At 50.9% G+C, this 22,702-nt stretch overlaps 1 protein-coding gene across 3 annotated transcripts in view; it reads right to left on the reverse strand.

The window, feature by feature from the left end:
- Positions 1–6,771: 6,771 nt before the first annotated feature.
- GLRX3 (glutaredoxin 3) overlaps positions 6,772–22,702 on the reverse strand; it is a 28,215-nt gene continuing 12,284 nt past the window's right edge. For all 3 annotated transcript variants that reach the window (XM_081105291.1, XM_081105292.1, XM_081105290.1), the window contains 8 exons: positions 22,441–22,642; positions 16,946–17,118; positions 16,655–16,716; positions 14,276–14,333; positions 12,724–12,776; positions 10,584–10,623; positions 10,414–10,506; positions 6,772–7,008 (listed from right to left, as the gene is read on the reverse strand). In XM_081105291.1, the coding sequence (XP_080961417.1) occupies positions 6,958–7,008; positions 10,414–10,506; positions 10,584–10,623; positions 12,724–12,776; positions 14,276–14,333; positions 16,655–16,716; positions 16,946–17,118; positions 22,441–22,480 (570 nt within the window). In that variant the 5' untranslated portion in view covers positions 22,481–22,642 and the 3' untranslated portion in view covers positions 6,772–6,957. The remainder of the gene's footprint in view (positions 7,009–10,413; positions 10,507–10,583; positions 10,624–12,723; positions 12,777–14,275; positions 14,334–16,654; positions 16,717–16,945; positions 17,119–22,440; positions 22,643–22,702) is intronic.

The following is a 22,702-nucleotide window of genomic DNA, read 5'->3' on the forward strand; positions in this document are numbered from 1 at the left end:
GGCCCGGACCTCTATCCGGACACACAGCCTCCATGTCGGGGCCCAACCCCCATCCCCGGGCCAACACCCACATCAGAGTACCCAGAACTTCATCCCAGGATTAGACCTTAATTCGGGGCCCAGGCCTTTATGGCAGGACCCCTATTTCCACGGTGGGACTAGGAGCTCCCTCCGGGGCTTGACCTTTATGGCAGGACCCTAAAGGCCAGGGCAGGATTCTCACCTACATCCGAGACCCAGACACCATTCTGAACCCAGAAGTACATCTGGGACCCACACGCCCATCCAGGGCCCTGATGTCAGTCCTGGGGCAACGGGCTGGCTGCTGGGTGGTCCTTGGTCTTCGCCCGCCCTCTGGTGTCCGGAGGCCGCCACTGCATTCGGCGTGAGCAGGGCCTGAGCGCGGTGCGCAGCGCCCTCAGGTGGCCACGTGCTCCCGGCACTCACTGCGCAAGGACCTCGAGGTCCAGAGGTGGCCTGGCAGCCAGAGCCTGGGCCTGGGCCTTTGGCAATGGAGGCCGTGAGGCTTGAGGGGCTCTGGGTGGCTTTTTCCGAACATGTCAGGCCGTTCGCACCCGGCCCATCCTGGCAGGTGAGGAGCCCCGCAGGCCCAGTGCAGAAGCGCCCCAGCCAGCCCCTGCAGAAGTGGGGGCGCCCAGGCCGACCCCTCTGGCCAGGGGGGTGCTCTAGGACTTACCTCTCCAGAAGAGGCATACCCTGAGGCGGACCCCTCCAAAAGGTGGGGGCGCTGGAACCACCTCTCCCAAGAGGCGACCCCCCCAGAAAGAGGGCGCACCTGGACGAAGGCCTTCAGGTGGGGCGGAGCCTGCCAGATCCCCTCCGCGCTCAGCCCAATGTGCATGCCCAGCTGGGCCCGGGCACCGGGCGCTCTGCCAAGGTGCCAGCACCGCCCTGCGAGGACCGATCGTCGGACATTCACATGCGTCTCCAGGTCGTTAGCAGGTGTATTTGTCAAGGTAAGAGGACAGCGCACGTTGTAACGTTGGTTCTCGTGATTGAAAGCGTCAGTGTTCGCACAGGAACAGCAGGCTTGCTCCCCGTTTGCCGGAGGACAAAAACAGCCCCCCTGGCACCCACTGTGGGGCTTCCAGCAGCACCTGGCTTCCCAGGGGCCTCTCTGTGCCCGCCTGCACCAGCCCTGCCCCTGGGGACCGGCTGGGCCCGCCTCTGTGCCCAGGGCCCTCTGGCTCCCCTCCCCTCGCCAAGGGAAGGAGTGGAGTCTGACTCCACATCCAGGGCCCCGCGACCTGACCCAGGACGGGGTCCCCGCTCCACCTGGAACTCCGACCTGGAGCGTCTGCTTACCCTGTGCCCCACCCACCCGGGCACCGGCTGAGCCGCCGCGTCGGGGGCCGTGGGAATGAAGGGACTCGCTGTGTCACCTACTCGGGCAGCTCCTGGCCGTAATGAGCACCGTGTTCGCTGCTGCTGCTCTGCATGGACACAGGGAGGCAGCGCGCAGACCGGGGGCCGGGCTGTCCCTCTGCAGCGGTCGCCAACCGGTGGTCCGCGGACCGCTGGTGGTCGTGAGGCCCGAAAGGTTGGCGACTGCTGCTCTAGTGAGCAGTTTGCGGGCGTCAGGGAGGATGCGTTGGCAGGCCCGTGCTTCCCTGAGGGGTTCTTCACCAGGCTCTCCAGGAGGGAACACAGGTCCGGCTTGGCATCCCAGCCCATCCCTCCTCGGTCCACACACACACTGCGTGTGATGCTGATCTCCAGCTGAGATTCGTGACGACGTTGTCTCTGGACCTGTGTTTGGTGAGTGGAATCCGATGGGGAATAGAGTGTGTGTGAACAGAGACACATGCATTCCGTGTGTCCACCTGTGCTCCAGGCCCCCTCCCCGTTCTCAGGGCTGGTGATGCCCTGTGAGCACAGGGTCCCAGGGCCCCACGTGGGGGAGCTCAGGGAGACTCAAAGCAAGTACAGGCTCACTTGACTTGGGGACCCCAGCGCTGGACTCAAGGGCCACCTCCCCAAACACAGCTCTCCTGCTCAGCTGCCCCCTCTGCAAAGTCCCCCAGCCAGGAGGGGTGGTACGTAGTGGGCTGGTGATTCTGGGGTGGGACCCTTGGGGCTCATGAAGGACGAGGGCCCCGGATTGCTCCACACCTTGTGAGGTGAGGTCTCCGCTGCTGGGCCTGAAACAGCTGGGGCACCCTCCCTGCCTGCAGTCACCACAGCCAAAGGCATGTAACCCTCCCATGGACCGGAAGAGGAAGAGGAAGAGAAGAGGAAGAGGAAGAGGAAGGGGGGGAGAAGGGGAAAGGAAGGGGCTCTCTGAGGACCCACCTCCTCCTAACTTTTCATTATATCCTGCAGAGTCCCCTATTAAAACACAGGACAAGAGCATAATAAACTATTTTGACTCCTATAATGTGGGGAAGCACGGGACTTGGTTGGAAAGCCAGTAAGGAGGAATCTGAAAGGTCGGGGCCTCTGGGGGACCTTGCCAAAGGCGGCAGCCCCTGCCTTGACTTCCCAAACAAGTCTGAGCCCCTGGGTGTTTTACTGGAATCTTTATGTTTAGACTTCAAAACGTCCTTGTTGGAAAGACACTACAGATGCAGGTGCTTTCTCTAGGATGCTTACCCTCCTAATAGGATCTAATCGTTAAATTTTAGTTCAAGCCGTTGTTCCAATAAAAGCCTAAGGAGGCAGGCGAACGGGGCTTTTTGCTCTTAAAGCAAACCAGCCCCTTAGCCTCTCTTTCCCAGGAGCGTGTGTCGGAGCAATCATTCACCCGTTGCTCAGGCCTGCCGGCAGCCCCGCACTGTAAGAACACCAATTCCCCTCTTCAGCTCCCAGGCTGAGTCCCGAGGCTGTACCTGAGGGAGACAGAAGCCTGACCCCCCACATGGCAGGCACCCCCAGGCCACCGAGAAGGCACCGCTCTCCCTCTCTGGGCCCATATGGGAAACGTGTCGCTCCCTCGCATAAAACTTTGTTCCAAGAAAAGATTAAATGAGCTATCTACAAACGACAACCATTCAGATGAAGGGGGCACAAAGAGGCCTCCCACAGGCACGCCTCGCCGAGTCTGGGCACTTAATTTTGAATTCGATGTAAAACTGCTGTTATTTCAGAAGTGAGGCGCCTGCCAGGGGATGGAGTGGCCGCCAGTGTGGGGAGGCTCAGAGCACTGAACCTGCTGGGGCTCCCAGCCAGGTGCCCGGAGAGTGACTTCAGTGCCCAAGTCCTGCCAGTGAGGACGCGGCCCGAGGAGAACGGGCATGGCTCCAGGGCGCACAGCAGCACAGGCGACCCTACCCCGCCCCCCTGCACCCTCTTCACTGGGTCCAGAATCCCCGAATCTGAACGTCTGCAGATATCAGACACAGCTGGACGAAAAAGCCCCGCCTGTGACCCTGTGACTAACCTCACAGACCTCTTTGAAGCTCCCATTCCAGGGTCATTGGGGTGCTACTTTTCGGGGTGATCACTTCCTAAACTATATAAATGTCCAATCACTATGTTGAACACTTGAAATGAATATAATACTGTATGTCAACTGAAAAAAATCAAACGTTTTTTAAAGATTAAAAAAAGAAATTCACCATTTCGGTGAATGAGGCATCAAGTTAAGGTATATCCATCCCTAGGACTCAACATCTGGAATATGTATGAGAGAATTTATGTGTAAAGGACCCAATCCCTTTTATTTAGAAAAAAGCTTCGATTTTGGTAACAATTATCAAATTTAAGGAAACTGGTTCTAGTTTAAGTCCAAATCTGAAACCGGACACTCAGTGGGCCCGGGCTGCCTGTCCCTACTTGAGCCAATTAGGCAGGGACAGGGTTGAATCGTATAAAGTGTCTATTCCAATCCTGCTCTGCCCTCCACCACAGCCCTTCAGCGGCTTCTATTGGGTGAAGGACAAAGACAAAAGGGCAAGAATGGGTATGCAAAAAGGTCAGTTTGCAGGCAATGCTGGCTGAGGGTCTGCAACAGTGCCCTCTCGTGGACATTCTGAGAAGCGCACCCTAGTAAGGAATTCTGCCAGTTTGAAAGGAAAACTGATAGAGAGGGCTCTGGCCCTGCGGGGAGGTGTGGCAACAGTGCCCTCTTGTGGACAGCCTGAGGAGAGCACCCTATAATGAAATCTAGGAGTCTGAAAAGGAAGTCCCACTGACGGTCCTAGAGTGCTCGTCCCCTTGCAGGGAGTCGTGCAGTATTTCCCTCTTGCAGGTATTCTGAGACCGGAACCTTAGTCATGAATTTCACAAGTCTGAAGAGAAAACCCTATTGACACCTAGAGGGCTCTCATCCTGCAGGGATTTTGCAATAGTGCCCTCTTGTGGACATTCTGAGAACAGCACCGTAGTAAGGGAGGTGTTGCAATGCTGCCCTCGTGGAGAAGGGGCGAGCCTGGGGTTTGGGGACACACATCCCCATTCCCCACTATGCCCTTAAACGAATTCTTATGTCCCCAAGTTCTTCATCTGCACAATTCCTCCTTTCATTGTATTTTTCTTTCCAGTTTGGTTACCAAGCAAAGAGTTTAAAAGAAAAAGCCCATCCCTGCAGGCTATTTCCCTGAGTGAACACCAATCCCCTAAGAACCCTCCCCTGGCAAGGTCACCTTTAGGCTCCACATGAGGCAGCCCCCTCGCTGAGGTCTCTTTTCCATGCTGGGAGGGCAATCCACAGCCCTCAGAGCCATGAGCTCCAGCCACGAGGAGACAAGCACAGGGAGGCTGCGAGGAGTGGCTGGGCATGCAAGGGCCCTGCCCCCCAAAGGCGCAGCGGTGCTCCTCACACCTGCAGAGCACACCGGGCCCTTTCCACACGGGAACCCCCACTCCCGCAACACCCACACTCGCTAGGGCCCTCCCCACAGAGCTCAGACCTGGGGTGACAGTCCAATGACGTCACCTCTCCTTGCTCACAGCCTCTCAAGTGCTGGTAACAACTCTCTCTAGGATTCATTCATCGGAGAGGAGGTCGGTTCTGACCGAACGTTACCGCAAGGGTGAGCTCGAGGTTGTTAGAAAACCTACTGGGGACTGCCAGTGGAACGTGGGGTTCAGGTGGGCCCAAGAATCGCCTCAATCCTAAAATAGGTTAGGACTGGCCTTCGATCAGCTGTATGAGGTTCCCTTGACCTTCCCAGGTCTGGCTGCAAACCTCGCTGCAGTGTACCTGGGTCCACAAGCAACCCGCCAGAATGTAGAGAAAAGCAGACTAGCATGTGCTGGACGGGGATGACGCCCCGAACTCTATAAACTCTCACCCCTACTCAAACCAGGGTGCTCGGCCAAGGGTGATGTCGCTGAGGGTTCTCGTCATGTGAGTCACCCTAAGGAAGGGCAGCCTGTTCTAAAATTCACGGCGCAGCTGACATCATCAGAGCAACCCCTTTGGCAGAACTGTGGTTCCTAAGCTACAGGTGGGTGTTGATGTGAAGTGTCAGGCATTTGCTTTGAGCTGCAATAGGGAAAAATAGCTTATCAATCTGTGACAGCAAAGACAAGCTTGCCCCAGCTGCTTTGGCTCAGTGGATGAGAACTGTCCTGGGTTTGATTCTGGTCAAGGGCATATGCCTGGGCGGTGGGCCCGATCCCCAGTGAAGGCAGCCAATCAATGATTCTCATCACTGATGTCTCTCTCTCTCTCTCTCTCTCTCCTTTTCCCTCTCCCTTACTCTCTGAAATCAACTAAAAATATGTATTTTAAAAAAGATATTCTTGCTTAGGATAAGTGGAAGTTAAAAGGTAATTTAGCAGAAAGTATCATAGGACAAGGTGGAGAGGGCAAAATTCACAAAAGCAAGCGATTCCAGTTTGGGTAAAGTATGCATGGATGGCCTCCTCGCCCGTGAGTCACTCAGTGGCTTAATGAAACCGCATTTCCATCTGCATTTGGAGGTTCTGCTTCATGGACAATGCAGGAGCCCCATCTGATTACACAGCGGCAAGAAAACCCGGTGAGATGGTGTCCGTGTCCGAGCAGGAGGCAAGGCCATGTCCACCACTGCGACCTGCGCAGACGCCCTTGGGAACACCCCCTCCCCCGCCCCCCCGTGGGCCGCTGCCTCGCTCACAGGCCAGCAGCAGGGAAGCGCGCCTCGGGCAGGGCGAGCCTCCCGGAGCCCGGCGTTTCCCGTCTCTTATCTGAGTGGCTGGCTGGTACCCTGTCCTTACCACCACCAGATCAATCGGCTGGGAGAAGTCAGTGACCATACAGGGCCACAGGCACCCCAAAAGCTCAGCAGCACGGAGGGGAAGGCAGCCATCCTGTGAATGGCGTGCATGACACAGGCCTAAGGGAGACTCAGGATCAAAAAGTGTGCTGACGTTTTCATGAACCTCGGGATGTTGCCAGCCTATTTAAAGGTTAAATCGATGCTGTCCATGTAGCTTAGAGGGAGCTGCAGCACCAACGCCCTCAGCGTGTCCCAGCCGCCCACTCCCCGGTTCTGTGCCAAGTGCCTGCTGTGCCAACTCCGCCAGGCCGCTGTCTCTGCAGTGCTTCCTGGGAGCACACGCTGCGCCCACCAGAGTCCGAGGCGCCCTGCATCGCCTCCCCGATCCACCACCATGTGCGTCCGCGCTGTAGAGGCCTCTGGCCAGCGAGCGGAGCCACTGGCCTGGCCTGCGCTGTGATACCGCCGTGGACTCACTCCAGCCCACGCCTCCCCTTTCGGAAGCCTATTTACCGCTGCGGCAGGGAGCCCACATGAGGAGAGGGGCTGTGAGTGAGTTCACCACGGTCAGTGTTAACTCCCTGTAAAGACACTCCTTCCACAGTGCTTTTCACTGGTTTATTGCGCTCTGGTTTGGGTGGGGAAATGGTAACATGTCTTTAGCACGGCTTTGTGGGACACAGCGACGGGAGGGGCCTTTCCTCCTGCGTCCGTGGGGAGGCCTGGCCCCGAGCCGCTCGGCTGTAGCGAAGTATTTCCTGCACGAGTTGGGCACCACGCTTAGCTGTTATTAATTTCCTCCGTTCAGTGTAGGCAGCAATTCGCCGTTTTCTTTCAGTTCCTAGAAATGAAGAAGAAAACATGGACAGGCACTTGTGAAAAACAACGCAGTGAGGGCCGGCGTCCGTACCGGAACCAAAGCAACGCCAGCTGCCGACCCCGAGCTGAGCCCGGAGCCACGGCGCCAGAGGACGCGGTCAGACCGCAGCGTTCGGGTGGAAAAGGCTCCGCGTTAACAAGTCCAGCAACTGGAACAACACAATGCGGCCTCCTGTCCCCACAACACAACAGAGAGAGGCGGGACTGTGAGCGGCTGAAGGAACGCACTGCGGTGAGCGTCCCGCACACCTGCCCCGCGCCGCTCCCCCCACCCGGCAAAGCCCCCGCACTGCCGCGCGAATACAGCGTAAAGGCCAGCAGCCGGCACGTGCTGCAGAAACCTCCAGAAAAGCTGGAACACAGCCATCAAGTTTAAAGTGTGACCGAAGGATCGAGTTTTCTAGTTTAATTGGATAGAAATGCCAGGTTCTTATGAAGCAGCCTGAACACCCATCAACAGCCCCGTGCGAGCTCCTCTTGGGTTAGGCCTGGGGGGGGACACCCTGTCCCGCGCTCTCAGCCGCCGGCAGCGATGCCTTGGGATGCACCCCACAGAACAGCAGCCGCCTGCTGCACCAAACACCGCGGGCCGTCCCGGGCACACGCCCCAGCAGGCCGGCGGCCCTAGGGGAGATCCGGATGGAGGACGTCCTGGCTGACATGGCAGACAGCTCGCCTACTTCCCCAGGCCTGTGACCCGCTCTGACGGGACGAGGCCTCTCTCAGGCGGCGGCACTAGAGCAGTGCGCTGGCCCGGCGGGAGTCCTGAGCACAGCAACTGTCCTCAGGGGCGGTTTAAGGGCGACCAGGTCTAAATGCTCCGACTCCACACACTCCAGAGTGGACCCCTCAGAGCTGAGACGCACTCACTGAGTCCACACTGCATAGCAGCTAAGATGGTCAGGACGTGAGACCGACTGGGTCACTGACCACCAGTCCATACAGTCAATCACCCATTCGTCACAGAAGCCAGCACTCTGCTCCCAAAGAGGCCAGAACAGACCCCTGGGAACTAACCCCGGTGTTAACTAACCTACAGATGAAGAGCCCCGCCCTGCAAGAAACACATCAAAATGCTGATCCAGGCCCTGATCGGTTTGGCTCAGTGGATAGAGCGTCGGCCTGCGGACGGAAGGGTCCCAGGTTCAATTCCGGTCAAGGGCATGTACCTGGGTTGCGGGCACATCCCCAGTAGGAGGTGTGCAGAAGGCAGCGGATCGATGTTTCTCTCTCATCGATGTTTCTAACTCTCTATCCCTCTCCCTTCCTCTCTGTAAAAAAATCAATAAAATATATTAAAAAAAAAAAAAAAGGTTCTTGTAAAATGCCGATCCGGGAGCTGCTCCCAGTTCTCTTCCCAAAGAACAAACCCCCAAACTCCCATGTTCCCGCAGGTGAGCATCGAGGCATACGGCCAACACCCTGTGGCTGACCTAGAAGCTGCCGTGCAGCTCAGCTGCAGAATTAAATGAGATTTATTGATTGCATCTTCCCAAGAGTTACCGATGGCTAAGGTACCGGCTATAAAACGTTCAGACAAGAACAGGCTCGAGAGAATTTGGGGTCTGAAGACTGTGTTCTACAAAAATAAAATCCCTGTATAAAATAACAGATGCAGAAATGTTTCTGTTGCTTCAGGGCTATTCAAAAGCTACTAAAGTAGACCTTTCCCACCAGGAGTAGACGGTTTAGCAGAAACATGCCTCCCTGGCTCGCCTGAAAGTGTGATGTCAAACCCGAAGGCCTGCAGCCTCTGCACACAAAGGCCGGCCTATAGAACCTTCCACCACAGCACTGACGCCACGCAGGTCCTGCTCGGATGCCTTCCCGTTACAAAGTGCGGCTTCACAGCTTTCATCTCCGACGTAACTAGAAGCAGTACCACTTACTACCTGCCTTCCACCTAAGCCGGAGATGTGACCTCAGAGGAAGTCCAGGCAGAGGACGGCCTGGGCGCAGGAGAAGCTTGCGGCCTGGCCACGCCCCTGCTCAGGCCCTGCCATACCCACCACTGCCACCCCTCCGGCACCAGCACCGTCACCCAGGGGGGCCAGTGTGGGGAGTCAGCTCCTCATTAGTGTCTGCAGCACACAGGTGCCATCGCACTTCCAGACTTTAAATTCTAGAAGAAAAGCCATGGCCAGTGAAAATTCAACGAGAGTTTAAAGCCAACAAAGAAGGAAGCAAATCCCTGAAGACGTGTAAGAAACAGTGTGCCCTTGAAATGTGCTCACAGTCTGAGAAGGAACCGATTTCCTAGCATCTGAGACCCGGGGGATCTGGCATGGCCTAAGCAATCCTGTAGTCTCCCTTCAGGAAACTAGGCAGCGACGACAGGGCCGGGCTGGCACTGCAGCTCAGGCCTCCTGCCCACGACCTGTTGTCACCCGAGAGCATGTGAGTGAGGCAGAGCAGAGTAACATGAGAAAATCTATAACGATAAAAGCATAATATGCTAATTAGACCAGACGTCCTTCCAGGGCAAAGCTAGGGCGGCTGCGAGGGAAGGATCCAGGCAGCCGCGGCTGCAAAGGCCTACTCTTCCACGAATTTCGTGCATCGGGCCTCTAGCAGTAGAATAATTATAACAATGTGAGTCTAAAGGCACATTGAGTCTAACGGACTTCAGGAGCAGAAGCAAACATTTCTAGCTGGAATACTCTAGGCCAGTGGTCGGCAAACTCATTAGTTAACAGAGCCAAATATCAACAGTACAACGACTGAAATTTCTTTTGAGAGCCAAATTTTTTACACTTAAATTATATAGGTAGGTACATTGTTATTAATTAGGGTACTCCTAAGGCTTGGGAAGAGCCACACTCAAGAGGCCAAAGAGCCGCATGTGGCTCGCGAGCCGCAGTTTGCCGAGCATGGCTCTAGGTGATTCCCAGACAAGAGCAACCCTAATGGATTCAAAGAACAGACTGAACTATGGAACATGCAAGGCCACCCAAAGCAGAGGCGGTAGTGCAGAAAAGCTGAAAACATGCAGGAAAGTTCCACCGGACTCAGTGCAGCGGGAGGAAGGGAATCTGGAGCATGGCCGCCGTGTACGCTGCTCTGAGCACCACGCTCCAGAGGCTGGGCATGGCGCCCTCGCTCAGGGGCCGGAGGGGCTCCCGGAGCAGCAGCCAGGGTCGGGTCAGGCCCCACCGTGAGGCAGAGCCTGGGGCTCAGGTGAGCGGTGAGGATGGTCTGACATGGCAGTCGGGGAGATGACAAGATATGAGGGCCCAGACAGGGTAACACGGTGTACAAGTGCCTGGACGTGAGGCCAGAAGAGAAAGGCGGCCAGGACAGCCAGAGTTCCTGTACAAAACGGAACTCTCATGTCCCCGTCTTAGGGCGCCGGTGGCGCGGGACTCACCTTAACGATGTCCAGCCCTCCGACCAGCTCCCCTTTCACATACAGCTGCGGGTACGTAGGCCAGTTGGAGAAGGTCTTCAGTCCCTGCCGCACCTACGGAACAGCCGGAACTCTGACACCTGCCCTCAGCACAGGGACGCAGAGACCAAGGACATAAAGACAGAACTTACCTCCTCATCCTCCAATATGTCAAACGTCTCATATTCAACACTGCAACAGGAGAAAACATTTTAACAGACAATTCAGTCTGAACAGAAACTGTACACCTACTTTGTGTTTTTAAAATAGTCAAGAAAATCAACCACTTTGGTGCCAACAAAAGTAATTTACTGTAGAAAAACGGAAATGATTTTACTTCTCACTCCATTGGGTACTATTCAGAATAAGTCATGCCAAGACACAAACGTGTCTGAATTTTTCTCTAGGCAATACAAGGTTACACAGGGGCCAGCAGACCTTCTCCCAAAGGGCAAGAGAAACATTTAGATGCCGCAGGCCATGGCCGGAGCTGCTGGAACTCACCAGCCAGGACACCCTCACTGCCAGCAAATGCCGCCTTGTGACACGGGAATGGACTGACTCCAGGACGGGGCTGTGCTTTACCTGCGTGGCAGTCAGGGAATCAGCCGGCATGAGGCCAGGCGTATGGCCGGGCGTGAGGTCCTATGTGCAGGTCCAAAAACTGGCCAAAGAAAATGCCACATACAAAATCTGAGGCCACCCTCAAGGGAAACCTTGGTTACTTGGTCAACAAGTTCCCAAGAAAACTATCCATGGCGCAGAAATACTCAAAGAAGACGACAGGATTAACCAGCAGCAAGTACGAGAAAAGAGATGTTTGAAAGAGCAAAAGGGAATGAAAAAGGACCTACACGAGGTGAGTCTCCCTTCAGGGTGAACCAAGGGAGGCACATCTTCGGCTGAACTGTCTGATGAAAAGGGCGAGTGACAGGCCACGTGTCAGGGACCTAGGGAGCCCAGGGCCCAGGTGCATGGGCCTGAGGGTCCCAGCAGTTCTCTGTAAGGGACCGTTCACACCTCAGCGTGCACCTGGGACTCGGCCCTTGCGGCGAGTTCATCGGGACTCGCAAGGAAACGACAAGCGCAAGATCAGAGGAGGAGAACAAAGGGCCCCCGAGTTCACGGTGTGCTCCCGCTACAGAGCCGCAGAGGCTCCACGGGCGCCCACCACCGCGCCATCCTGTTTACCAAGACTCGGGCTGTGGGACACTGTCTCCCTCGGAAGCCCAGCCCCCAAGAACTGCCCTCCCGTCGGGTCTGGACGGCACAGATACAGGACAGAAAGCAGGGAGCCCTTCCCAAATCTGCGACTGTCACGTCCTGGCTCGTGAACAAGCAGAGGGCACCCCAGGGCCAGGCTGGGGCCAGGAAGGAGTGGACTGGGTGTGTCTCCGTGGAGCTGTGGCCGAGGGAAGACGGAGGAAGGGCCATAAAAATAAGGACCAAAACCAAGCCAGCTGTCCTCCATCCTCCAGCGAACAGGAGGCCCAGCACAGGACAGGCTGACCAGACTCTGCTCTGTGCAACGTCACGATCATTTTAAGAAATCTATCCTTTTTCTTTTTATGTCCCTAAAATTGTACGTAAACCTGTACTATTTGACTTTCAACTCTCCCCAAGAATGTCTAAATATTTCGAAGATTACTTTCCCTATAATTTCATAGGACTGCCTCATCTATTTAAAGCTATGGTTAGAAAATGTATATTAAAAAGCAATTGTGAAATAAAAGAAATAAGCAAAAACACATGACAAACTCTATAAAACATGTGTAAATATCCCCAAGTGGTTTTGTTTTAATTTTTTAAATTGAGGTATAATTGACATATAAAAGTGGTTGTTTTTAACCATAAAAATCAATCACAATTTTCTCACCTGACAGCTTATCACTGAGCAGATGAAAAGCAAGGACCTTGCATGTAATTTACCCTCCTCCTCAGATCCATATAATCGACCTTAATACTTACCCCATCTGCTCTGTGGACGATTTTAGACACTACAATGTTTTTAAAGAAAATTAAAACACCCATAATCCACTTTCTCCAAAATATCTTTCTGCCTGGTAAGAACTGTTATTAACTTTCCTCTGGGAAAGTAGACAAATAGTTACTTCATTGCTGCCTGAGAAATGTTACCAGGAGTTTGACACTGGCCAGAACATTCTGTTTAATCTAACTTAAAGCATTCACAAACCAGTATAACAACAATACTAGACAAAAATGCATGGATTTAGATATAACAGAAAAATTAGAACTTCTTAAATAGGCCATTTAAAAGTAAGACTGACTTACCCAGTACTATTTAGTATTTCCAGAATCTGTTTGCTGAATCCACACTTAGCTTCCTAAATGCAGAGAGAAAAAGTGAAGATGCATGGCATTTCCCCACAGCCCACAGCCCACGGCATGGCTGTCCCTCTCGCTCTGTCCTGGGACAGCTGGTGGGCGAGGACGAGCCTCAGGGCCCTTCACAACACAGGGCAGTCAGACGGGTGAGGGCTCAGGGGCACCTCCAGTACTGACCCGGAGACATCAGCTCAAACGCACTCTCCCTCCCCCCCCCCCCCCACAGATACACTTCGGTCTGTAACCAAGGGGAGGGCGTGTGTCTAGTAGCTTCTAATCGTTGTGGTCAGAAGTCCCTCAAGTAAACCCCCACGCTCTCCTGAGATGTCACTCATGGAGACCATCTCAATACTCAACCTTTCGCCATCATCATCCTCTTCCTGTTCCAAACTTCTTTCAGATTATGGAGATCTTACACACTTTTCATGCACAGAATCTCAAATCCCCTCAATCCTGAGGGAAGGCTTGGGGCCACACAAACACCTTGATGGCGCTAACAATTATGTTCCCCAAATGCACAAATACTGTCTGGGCTTCCGGGGGGGGGGGGGGGGGGGGAGTGTTCTGAGAATAAAAATCATCACCAAAACGAAAACTAGCTTCCTCTATTTTGTTTTCATAAATACAGTGGACCAAAGAGTCTAGGTCCTCATCCAGGGATCACATGTTGGAATTTATCTGACCATTTTCCTAGTTGACCTGCTCTCATTAGAACAGTTGTATGACTGATTCCTATGTAAGAGAGTTGGTGTCACTGTATTAGCTTTATTAACTCCACAGTGATGAAGACCACGTGCTCGCAGACGCTGTGCGGGCGGCACCGGGCTCTGTGCACCGAGGGAAGGCGAGGCTCTGCGAAGTGACGGCAGAGCAGCTCCAACAACCACCTGCCACAAGTGACAGGCGCCCTGACACCAGAGGAGCCACACAGCGAAACGGCATTTAGAGGGAAGTCGGATGTGTCAGTGGTTCTTAGCCAGTGAGGGGGAGACGCTTTGAGGATCTGATGAACACCAAGAACTCTCTTTGTAGAAAAATAGGAATATGCAGTTACAGAAAAGAAAAAAATTGCCGAAATGATTTCACTCATTCATCACCCAAGCACTGGGCACACAGGCAGCACGGGTTACACTTCCAGGATGGCCTAAAGCCGCAAACCTGAGACCCATGAGGTTCCTGGACTCAGGAAGCAGTGACCAGACTGCACTCTGTGGACTGTCATGGTCCCGACAGCAACTCACAGACCAGGAGGTGAGGACGCTGCTGACCTGTGAGCTGACGTCTGGCAGCAGAAAGAACACGCCCCACTGCGTGTGATGCCAGGACAGGCAGAACATGCAGATGACTGGTGTCCACAAGCACCAATTAGGCCCAGATAACTTCCTGGTGCCTCCGCGGCTCCATTAGCCAGCGCTGGGAAAAAGCTGGTAAGTGTCCCCTTGCTGCACATGTTACCATCAAAAGAAATTACAAGTAAAATCATTTTTGAGTTCTTTACCTGTTTGTTTCCTTTCATAAAGAGCATCACAGAAGCTTTATTTGTCAGTACTTTGAGCCTAAGGAGAGAAAATTGATATGAAACGGCTCAGCTCAATTATGAAACCCCACTTTCGCTGCGCTCAGGAGCAACGTGCATGCTGAGGGAGAGCAGGATGGTGGTTCGCAGCTCGGAATGGCATTAAACAAGCAAATGCATTGACATTTCCCTTTATTTCATGCTCTCCCTAAGCCACTGTAAAACACGATGTGGCTTTTTAAGGCAAAGAATGTTCCTTCAAGTTGCAATTTAAGCCCATCAACTCTCAGTTCTAAAAAAATAATAATACCCAGTTCAATAAGGACTTGTTCGATAAGGGGCCCATCCGGAACCTCCAGCACTCCATCCTGCATGTCTCTCTCATCCTGAGGCTGCGCACGGCTCCGCACGCTCAGTGCCCACAAGGCCACCCCTGAGGGGAGCACTACGTCTTGGAACACCACTAACACCAGCTGCTAAAGTCAAATGCTCTCGTCTTAACTTCAGCTGAATATTTCGCACAATCTTTCAAACACCAGGAGCTAACTTGCTGTCAGAATGCGCACCATCTGCCTATTAGCCTAGAAACAGATCTCAGGAAGTCAGTGCGGGGACAGTGGCTGCGGAAGACCCTCTAGGCCCCGTGGTGGCTCCATCACCATGTTCTCCTCCTGCCCCTCGTTCTCTGGATCCTTCGTGTTGGCTCCAAATCTCCTCACAGAATAAAGTTGTCACAAATGGAACCACAAATCACACACAAAGCTGTCATGTACACTTTCAACAGAGTGCAATTAGCTAATTCTCAAAATAAACAAACAAAAACCAGTAAGAAACGACATGATGATGCTGATCCCAATCTCTCACCTAGTAACCGCCACCTGCATCCAGGGAAGCAAAGCAGGTCCCTCTGCACGCCCCTCCCCCACCCCCAACAGATGTCACTAAGCCCAGGAACTCTGGCTCCTGCACTTTTCCTCCCAGGAGCCCTTTAAATTGTTACTCAAAATACACTGAACTTAATTCCGAGGTAATTCTAGCCGGCCAGCCCTTGGTGTCTGACCACAGGGACGCGGGTGCATTCAACAGAGCAAACGAAGAGCAAGCCCACGCAGAGCAGGTGCACAGCAGCCTCCTGAGGCCACAGCCGCTGCGGCCGCCCCAGCTCTCAGCAGAGGACCCCGGAGTAACAAAGGGACAAGGAGCACCACTTTCCTACCAAAAAGGCAAGAAAGGATGTAAATCATTTGAGAAACTGTGCCACCTAAAGGCTGGCTTGACATAGAAGGAATACTGTTTATAAGGATTACTTCATTAATCAAGGGTAAGTAAATCAGGTGTTTATTTTTAAACACTTAAAATTTCTTGCCTTAGCCATTTTGGCTCAGTGGATAGAGCGTCAGCCTGCGGACTGAAGGGCCCCTGGTACAATTCTGGTCAGGGCACATGCCCAGGTTTCGGGCTCGATCCCCAGTAGGAGACATGCAGGAGGCAGCCAATCAATGGTTCTCTCTCATCACTGATGTTTCTGTCTCTCTCTCTCTCTCCCTTCCTCTCTAAAATCAATAAAATAAATTTTTTAAAAAATTTCTCAAAATGTGAAATGGCAACACAATGACATGGGGAAGTTTTACCTTTCAGACTGAAGCCCAGCCATTCCCCAACAATGAATGGCTGATACGCCACTACACGTCAAAAGAAATTCCTTTTTAAACCTCTACATTAATTCATATTTATTAGAATAAAAAATCCTTTAAGTCTCTCTACAGGCCAAAGCCCAAAATTTCTATAAGATAAAATGTCTAACAGCTGATTGAGATGCTTCATAAGACGCGTCAGACGGATGTGACAGCTCCGAAGTCTCTCCGGATGCTCAGTTCCCAGCGTTCGGAGGCAGCGGGGATCCGCGTGGCCCGCGCACAGCACGCACAGCACCGGCTCCCCCACGCCCACGCCAGTGCTCTGATGGGACTGTGACAGCGGCAGCACCAGGGCCCGTGTCGGAAACACCAGGACCAGCTTACGCCATGAGCAGGGCCCTGACTAAAACCTGGACATCAAGACAGCTGGATCCTGGCTCAGAAATGCAGAGACAGCTACAACGTGCCCATCCCATTGTAGCAATAACATCTCTATAAAAACAAAGAACATCCTCCACTTAGTCATTAAAGTGACACACAACACTCCCCAGTCCGAATCACACTTCCTGAGTGAGCATGACTTGTCTGACTGCAAACAGCAGAATGATGAACTTAGCGTATGAGACACATCTCTGATTTCTGTACAGAAAGGCAATGCAAAGGCTGAGAATTTAAAAAATATTTTTAAAAATGACAGATTATTTGAAACTCTTGAAAGACTTACCTTTCCTCTAATTTGGGGGCTTTGGGGCAAATTGTATCTAGTTCTTCAGATGCTTCCAGCTCCTGAAATAAACACAGGCTAAGCTGAAGCAAGCACTTACAGGTAAATCCTGGCCACACCCTAACCCAGAATGCCCGTGACAATCATCTCATCAGAAATGCCCTGCACAGGTTCCAGACTCAGCCTGCTGAACGGAGTTCTTAAGAAACTTACCCTTTGGACCTAGTCCAGCACTCAAGAACCTGCACTCTAAATGAAAACTCGGTACCAGTACAGCTTCCCAAGTCTAACCTTCACTATGTCGAGTCCTCCTATGAGCTCGCCAGACACGTAGAGCTGGGGGTAGGTGGGCCAATTGGAATAGGTTTTGAGGCCCTGACGAACTTCTTCATCTGAGAAGATATCAAAACTGCTAAACTGAATATTGTGTTTGTTGAGAATTTCCACCATCTGCTTGCTGAAACCTGAACAGAGAAAAGAAAACACTTAGTCTCTCTCTCTCTTGCACAAACATACAAACTTGAAATTCAGAGAACATGTATCTACTAACCACAGGTGCCTGCCTCTATTTTACCAGTGATTTCATACCCATGGCTGAATAGTGTGCAGAGAAAACAAATTCCAAGAACCCCTTATCTACTGCTGAACCACATACCACATGTTCACATGATTTAACTTATTTTTTTTTTAAATATATTTTATTGATTTTTTACAGAGAGGAAGGGAGAGAGATAGTTAGAAACATCGATAAGAGAGAAACATCGATCAGCTGCCTCCAGCACATTTCCTACTGGGGATGTGCCCACAACCCAGGTACATGCCCTTGACCGGAATCGAACCTGGGACCTTTCAGTCCGCAGGCCGACGCTCTATCCACTGAGCCAAACCGGTTTTGGCTGATTTAACTTTTTAATACACTTGTGAATTTTTTTTAAATGTGTGTGTGTGTGTGTGTGTGTGTGTGTGTGTTTATCAAAGTTCCTCTTCGATATCAGGCACATTTTTTGTTGTAAAAGAAACAGTACAAGCCAAAAAGCAGAGCCTCAAGCCCTGGCCCATCAGTCAGGGGACTGACCTGGACCCGGGACTGAGCCTGGAAGCTCTGCTATGTGCATCTGTGAGAATCAACACCAGTGGAGGGAAGAGCTCCACAGCAGTTATTTTAGCTACCACCTGAACACACTGGAGACCCAGTCGGTGTGCCCATTACTGCTTCCCGTGTAACCATTTCAGCAGTTCTTCATCTTTGCCGCTTCTACATAGGAGAAATTAAAAAGCAAGTGAATGTGTTCTGTGTCGTCTAAAAGGGATACTTCTGCACACTGGGTTTCAAAGCTACCCCCCCTGTTATTATATATGAACTGCCAATAAGCTGAGGGAGCTCTTTCTCATCTGGTGTCATAACTTGGCAGTTTCTTTTTTTAAACTATTTACATTCCCCAAAGTACGTTATGTGATTTTTTTCCCTCCACTGTAGTGACAATCTTATGCTCCATAATTTTATTATATTTAGTGACACATTTTTGTTCCATACTTTTTTGACATCCTTTTCTTAGGATGACATTAGTACTGAAGAATAAGAGTGTGAATATCAGTCTTTTATAAACCTATTGTTCTTGTCTGAAAAGAGGATATTTTTCTTTCTGTAAGCTAATTCTTCCCAAGTGTTTTCAATACTTGCAATTATCTGTAAATAAAACTGAATCATAAAATTCAGTATAAGATTATTTCCAGCCCTGACCAGTGTTCTCCATGGTTAGAGCATCAGCCTGCGCACTGAGGCGTCTCGTGTTCGATTCCCCATCAAGAGCACATACCTGGTTTCCAGGTTCAATCCCGGCCCAGGTCAGCGTGCATGCAGGAGGCAACCAACTGATGTGTCTCTCTCACTTGATGTTTCTCTTTCTCTCCCTCCTCCTTCCCTTCCACTCTCTAAACAAAGGCAATAGGAAAATATCCTCCAGTGAGGATTAACAAAGAAAACAAAGCAAGCAAGCAAAGGAAAGATGATTTCAACATCAGGCTCTACCTGATGCCATGCGAAAGCACCTTTACTACCAAGATGTGGATGTATTAGTGACACCAAACGCCTCCCAGCCCACAGCCTACTGACAGCAGCGCCAGTACAGGGTGGACAAAAGGGGGCTTACAGCTGGACAGGAAACACAGTTTACTCTTGCATTATTATTTATTAATCATCGTATTATTTTCCATATGAGCAACTGTAAACCTCCTTTTGTCCCCTATATTTATTTGTATAGCATAGAAGTTGCTTTCCTACAACTGAAGTGTTAAGTTCACGTACAGCCTGAAGTAAAACCCTGACTCTGAAATGTTTTCATTCATCTGGGAGTTCATTAGTAAACAGCTAACGGCTGATGGCTGATGGTTATTCTGTTGCCAATATATTAACTCATTTCTACTGTAACTGGCTGAGAAAGAGCTTTATTTTAGCTTCAGGCAATTACATGCAGACCAGAAAGATTGATTGGTAGTGCTTCATTTTTAAGGGTTAAAGTGGCAGACTGGAAATGTTATGCTTAAGGATAAAATAGTAAGAAGGCTTTATTCTAATAACAAAATATTTACACACACTTTTTTAAAGAAAAATGCATGCATGCGCACATGCAGTAAAGATACTTAAAAGTAGAAAACGCATGTTTAACTGCCACAGAATCACTCTCTACCTGCAGTCATTTCTACCACGACAGACGCCGTGAATAATAAGTCTAACTGCCACATTCCATCACGAACAACAATGAAACCGAAAGAACACTCCTGAACCTTCCATGTTTCTGTGTCTGATTTAAAAAGTAAAACCCAATTAGATGACTCTCACTGCAGGAGAAATGTCTGTTCTGCGGTTCAAATACCTTTCCTTTTGCTAAAAGCTTTGTTAACTGAAAGAGATAAAAGAATTCCCAACTAACTTAATGAACCTGCATGTTCGAGGATCTGACATTCTGCTTAAAAGGATGTACAGCTCGGTGCTTCATAAACATCCCCCTAACACACGGGGGCCCTCCGTGTCCCGTCTTCCTAGGATCACAGAATGACAGCCTAATCCTGTCGACTGAGCCCCTACCGACATGTCAGGCTCGCAACGCACGACGATTCCGCAGACGGAGCCCACGGAAGGTTAGGAAGACAGACGTGAGCCGTGCAGGGTCTGGGCTGAGAACAAGGAGACTCCAGGGCAGACCCGGAAACAGCTCTCAAGGTTCCTTGATACAAAATGGTGTTAACTCCTTCACGTTTTTTCTGATTAACTAAAAGTGAGGTGGGAGCCAGCTAATCAAAAAGCCACGGCATCCACGGGAGCCATGGTTATTACTGACGGGAATGCTTTCAAAGTGAACTCAGTGCAAAACACAGAAGTACCAGCCGCCCGAGTCCACGCAGCCACTAGCCACAAAGGAGGCTCTGCCCCGCTTCACCTCGAACAGGCTGAGAGAGGAGCAAAACAACTTCCCACCACGCAGGCTCAGGAAGGAAGAGGGCGAAAGTGGTACACAACCCTCTAAGAAACGCTGGAAGATCAAGAGCTTGTGTCGCAGTGCGCACAGAAACGGGCAAGCAATGGAAGCAGAGCTGATGAAGGACGTTAATGGGCAGGCACATAAAACGTCTCCCAGCTCATCCTCAGGTGGGTATTTTATGAGAGAATACCAGCACCGTGCAATGATCTATTTCCTATATGGGACAGAAAGGCATGTAGCAAAAACCAAACACCAGGAAGTAGAAAAGCCTTTTTAAAATGTAGTTATAGGTACTTGAAATATCGGGGGGGGGGGATGGGACAGGGGAGGAATACTCTGTAAAGTATATGAATGTCTAACCACCATGCTGAAAGTAATACAAAACGATACTGAATGTCAAATGCCGCTGAAAAATACATTTTTTTAAAAAAATGTAGTTATAAAAAATAAAATTTGTTAAATCCTTGGTATCTAAAAACCTTTTAATTTCCTAATTAGATCTTGAATATCTGTCTATAATATCGTGTTTTCAGATTGCTCTGAAATGCTTTAAAGTTTCTTTTTTTATTCTAACTTGTTATTTGTACAATCTTCTAAATGCCACTCAGACAGTTAACATAAAAACAGCCATAAATACATCATAAAGGCAGTCTAATGAAGTGAAAGGGAAGCAGAAGGATTATTTCTAAGTGAGCTGAAAGGATCTTCGAGACTGGCTCCCACTCCCACCTCTGCCGAGGAAGAAATGGAGGCACAGGAGGGAGACTGGCTTGCACCTCCAGTTGTCAGGGCAGGTGGCAAGGGGCAGAGTTGGGACCACAGCCCCCCTGTCGTGACATCCAGTTGGCCTTCCCCTCCGGTGCCTCAAGCTTGAGCCAGCCCACCTGCCAGTTTCCTTAGGTTCTCATCCAGCACAGATGAAGAGAATGCTACTGTTCAATCCCAGAGAGGAGAACATTCTATTGGTTTTTCTGTAGGTTCACCCAGTCTAACCTGTCACACAGGTTCACCCACATTTTGCAGCCAGTTCTGCAGCACTGCAGACTTCTAGTGACTGGGCTGGTGTTCTAAGTCCTGTTATTGTCACCACATGAAGTGCCAGAAATGAGCTTCATGCCTGATGGCAGAGGGTAAACCAGGGCACCCTCCACTGAAAACAAAGCACCTCCCAGAGACTGCCCGAGGCCGCTGCAGCCAGCTGGGGACAGATGGGGACAGAACACGCTGGCTTCAGTACATACGCAGCAGGCCACCTGATATGTGGATGTTGGCAAGGAAATTGTTCAAGTAGAACTGAGAGATAAAGAAATGATTTTCTTGTATCTTTTTAGGATAGAATTCATCATGAAACCTTATTTTTCAACTAGACGTTTTCATAATTTAATATGTAATTTGCTAACCACATAGGGAAGAATTTACAATTGAATTTATTTGGAAGCTTGGCTATTTTCATGGTCACTTTAGACAGCCAGTAATCCTACCAATAGCACCCACCTAACGAAGTCCCTCCTATGTAGCTGAAACCAATACTCGGATTCTCAGCAGTGCATCAAAAGGCATTAAATGCTCAATTATGCAGCATCACTGCTCTGTGAGGCACAGCCCAAAGAAAACAACAGAAGCCCCATACCAGAGGCGTCAAATAACTGTAAAACTTACTTAAGGACAAAATCACAAGCAGCTATGAGGTTCAGAAAATAAGAGTGACTGTAAGACACAGAATTAGAAATCTTTAAATTAGCAGAAGCTAAAAATTAGAAATGACAGCAATGGGTAATACAGTCACTGGATGCTGGAGACAAGCCAGGCAGCAGCAGCAGGGCAGACACGGGAACACTAGCAGAGCTCAGTGAGCTTGTGAACGGCTACATCTGGAGGAGGTGGGCAAAAGGGGGGTGCCAGGGCGGAGAGGGCGGCTGTTAACAGCAAAGGTAACGGAACAGGCAGGAAGCCCATTCAGGGGCCCGGCAATGTGCAGTCGGAAGCTGATCCCAGCTCCATAACCAGGAGACAGGCCATGGGCACGCTGCCCTCACACCTTTGGGTACTTACACAAGCAACAACAATCCTGAATTAGATGACTTCTAAGATGCCTTTTGGTTCCAATATCCTGAGTCTCTAGTGCAAACTAATTCATATGACCCAAGTAATTACCTAACCCCCTGGGAACTGGAACCTTCCTGACTTTCTGGAGGTATGTGAACCCAAGCACAGGAGGATGGCACAGCTTGAAAATAGCGTGGGCACCTCGCTGACCCATCCTGGTGAAGGCCCCTTTGTTACAGGATCTGAACAGCAGCGTCTTACCACAGCGCGGCTCCTGCGGAGTCCCTTTCATAAACAGCATGCAGGGGGCAGCATGAATTAATTTCTTCAGGCGAAGGTTGAGGTCTTCTTTGGGGTGCTCACTACCACTGGGTGGGAAGGAGCCCACAGATGCATGTCGCTGAACTTTTTTGGTCAACTCTGGGGCATGTGCACCATCTAATTGGTCAATTTTCTGAGAATTCTAAAGTTAAAAAACTCATTTAGTATGTGAGGCATTCCTCCGTCACCTCTATATTTTAGG

Source organism: Myotis nattereri, assembly GCF_964212035.1.
Source record: "Myotis nattereri genome assembly, chromosome: 13".
Lineage (NCBI taxonomy): Eukaryota > Metazoa > Chordata > Mammalia > Chiroptera > Vespertilionidae > Myotis > Myotis nattereri.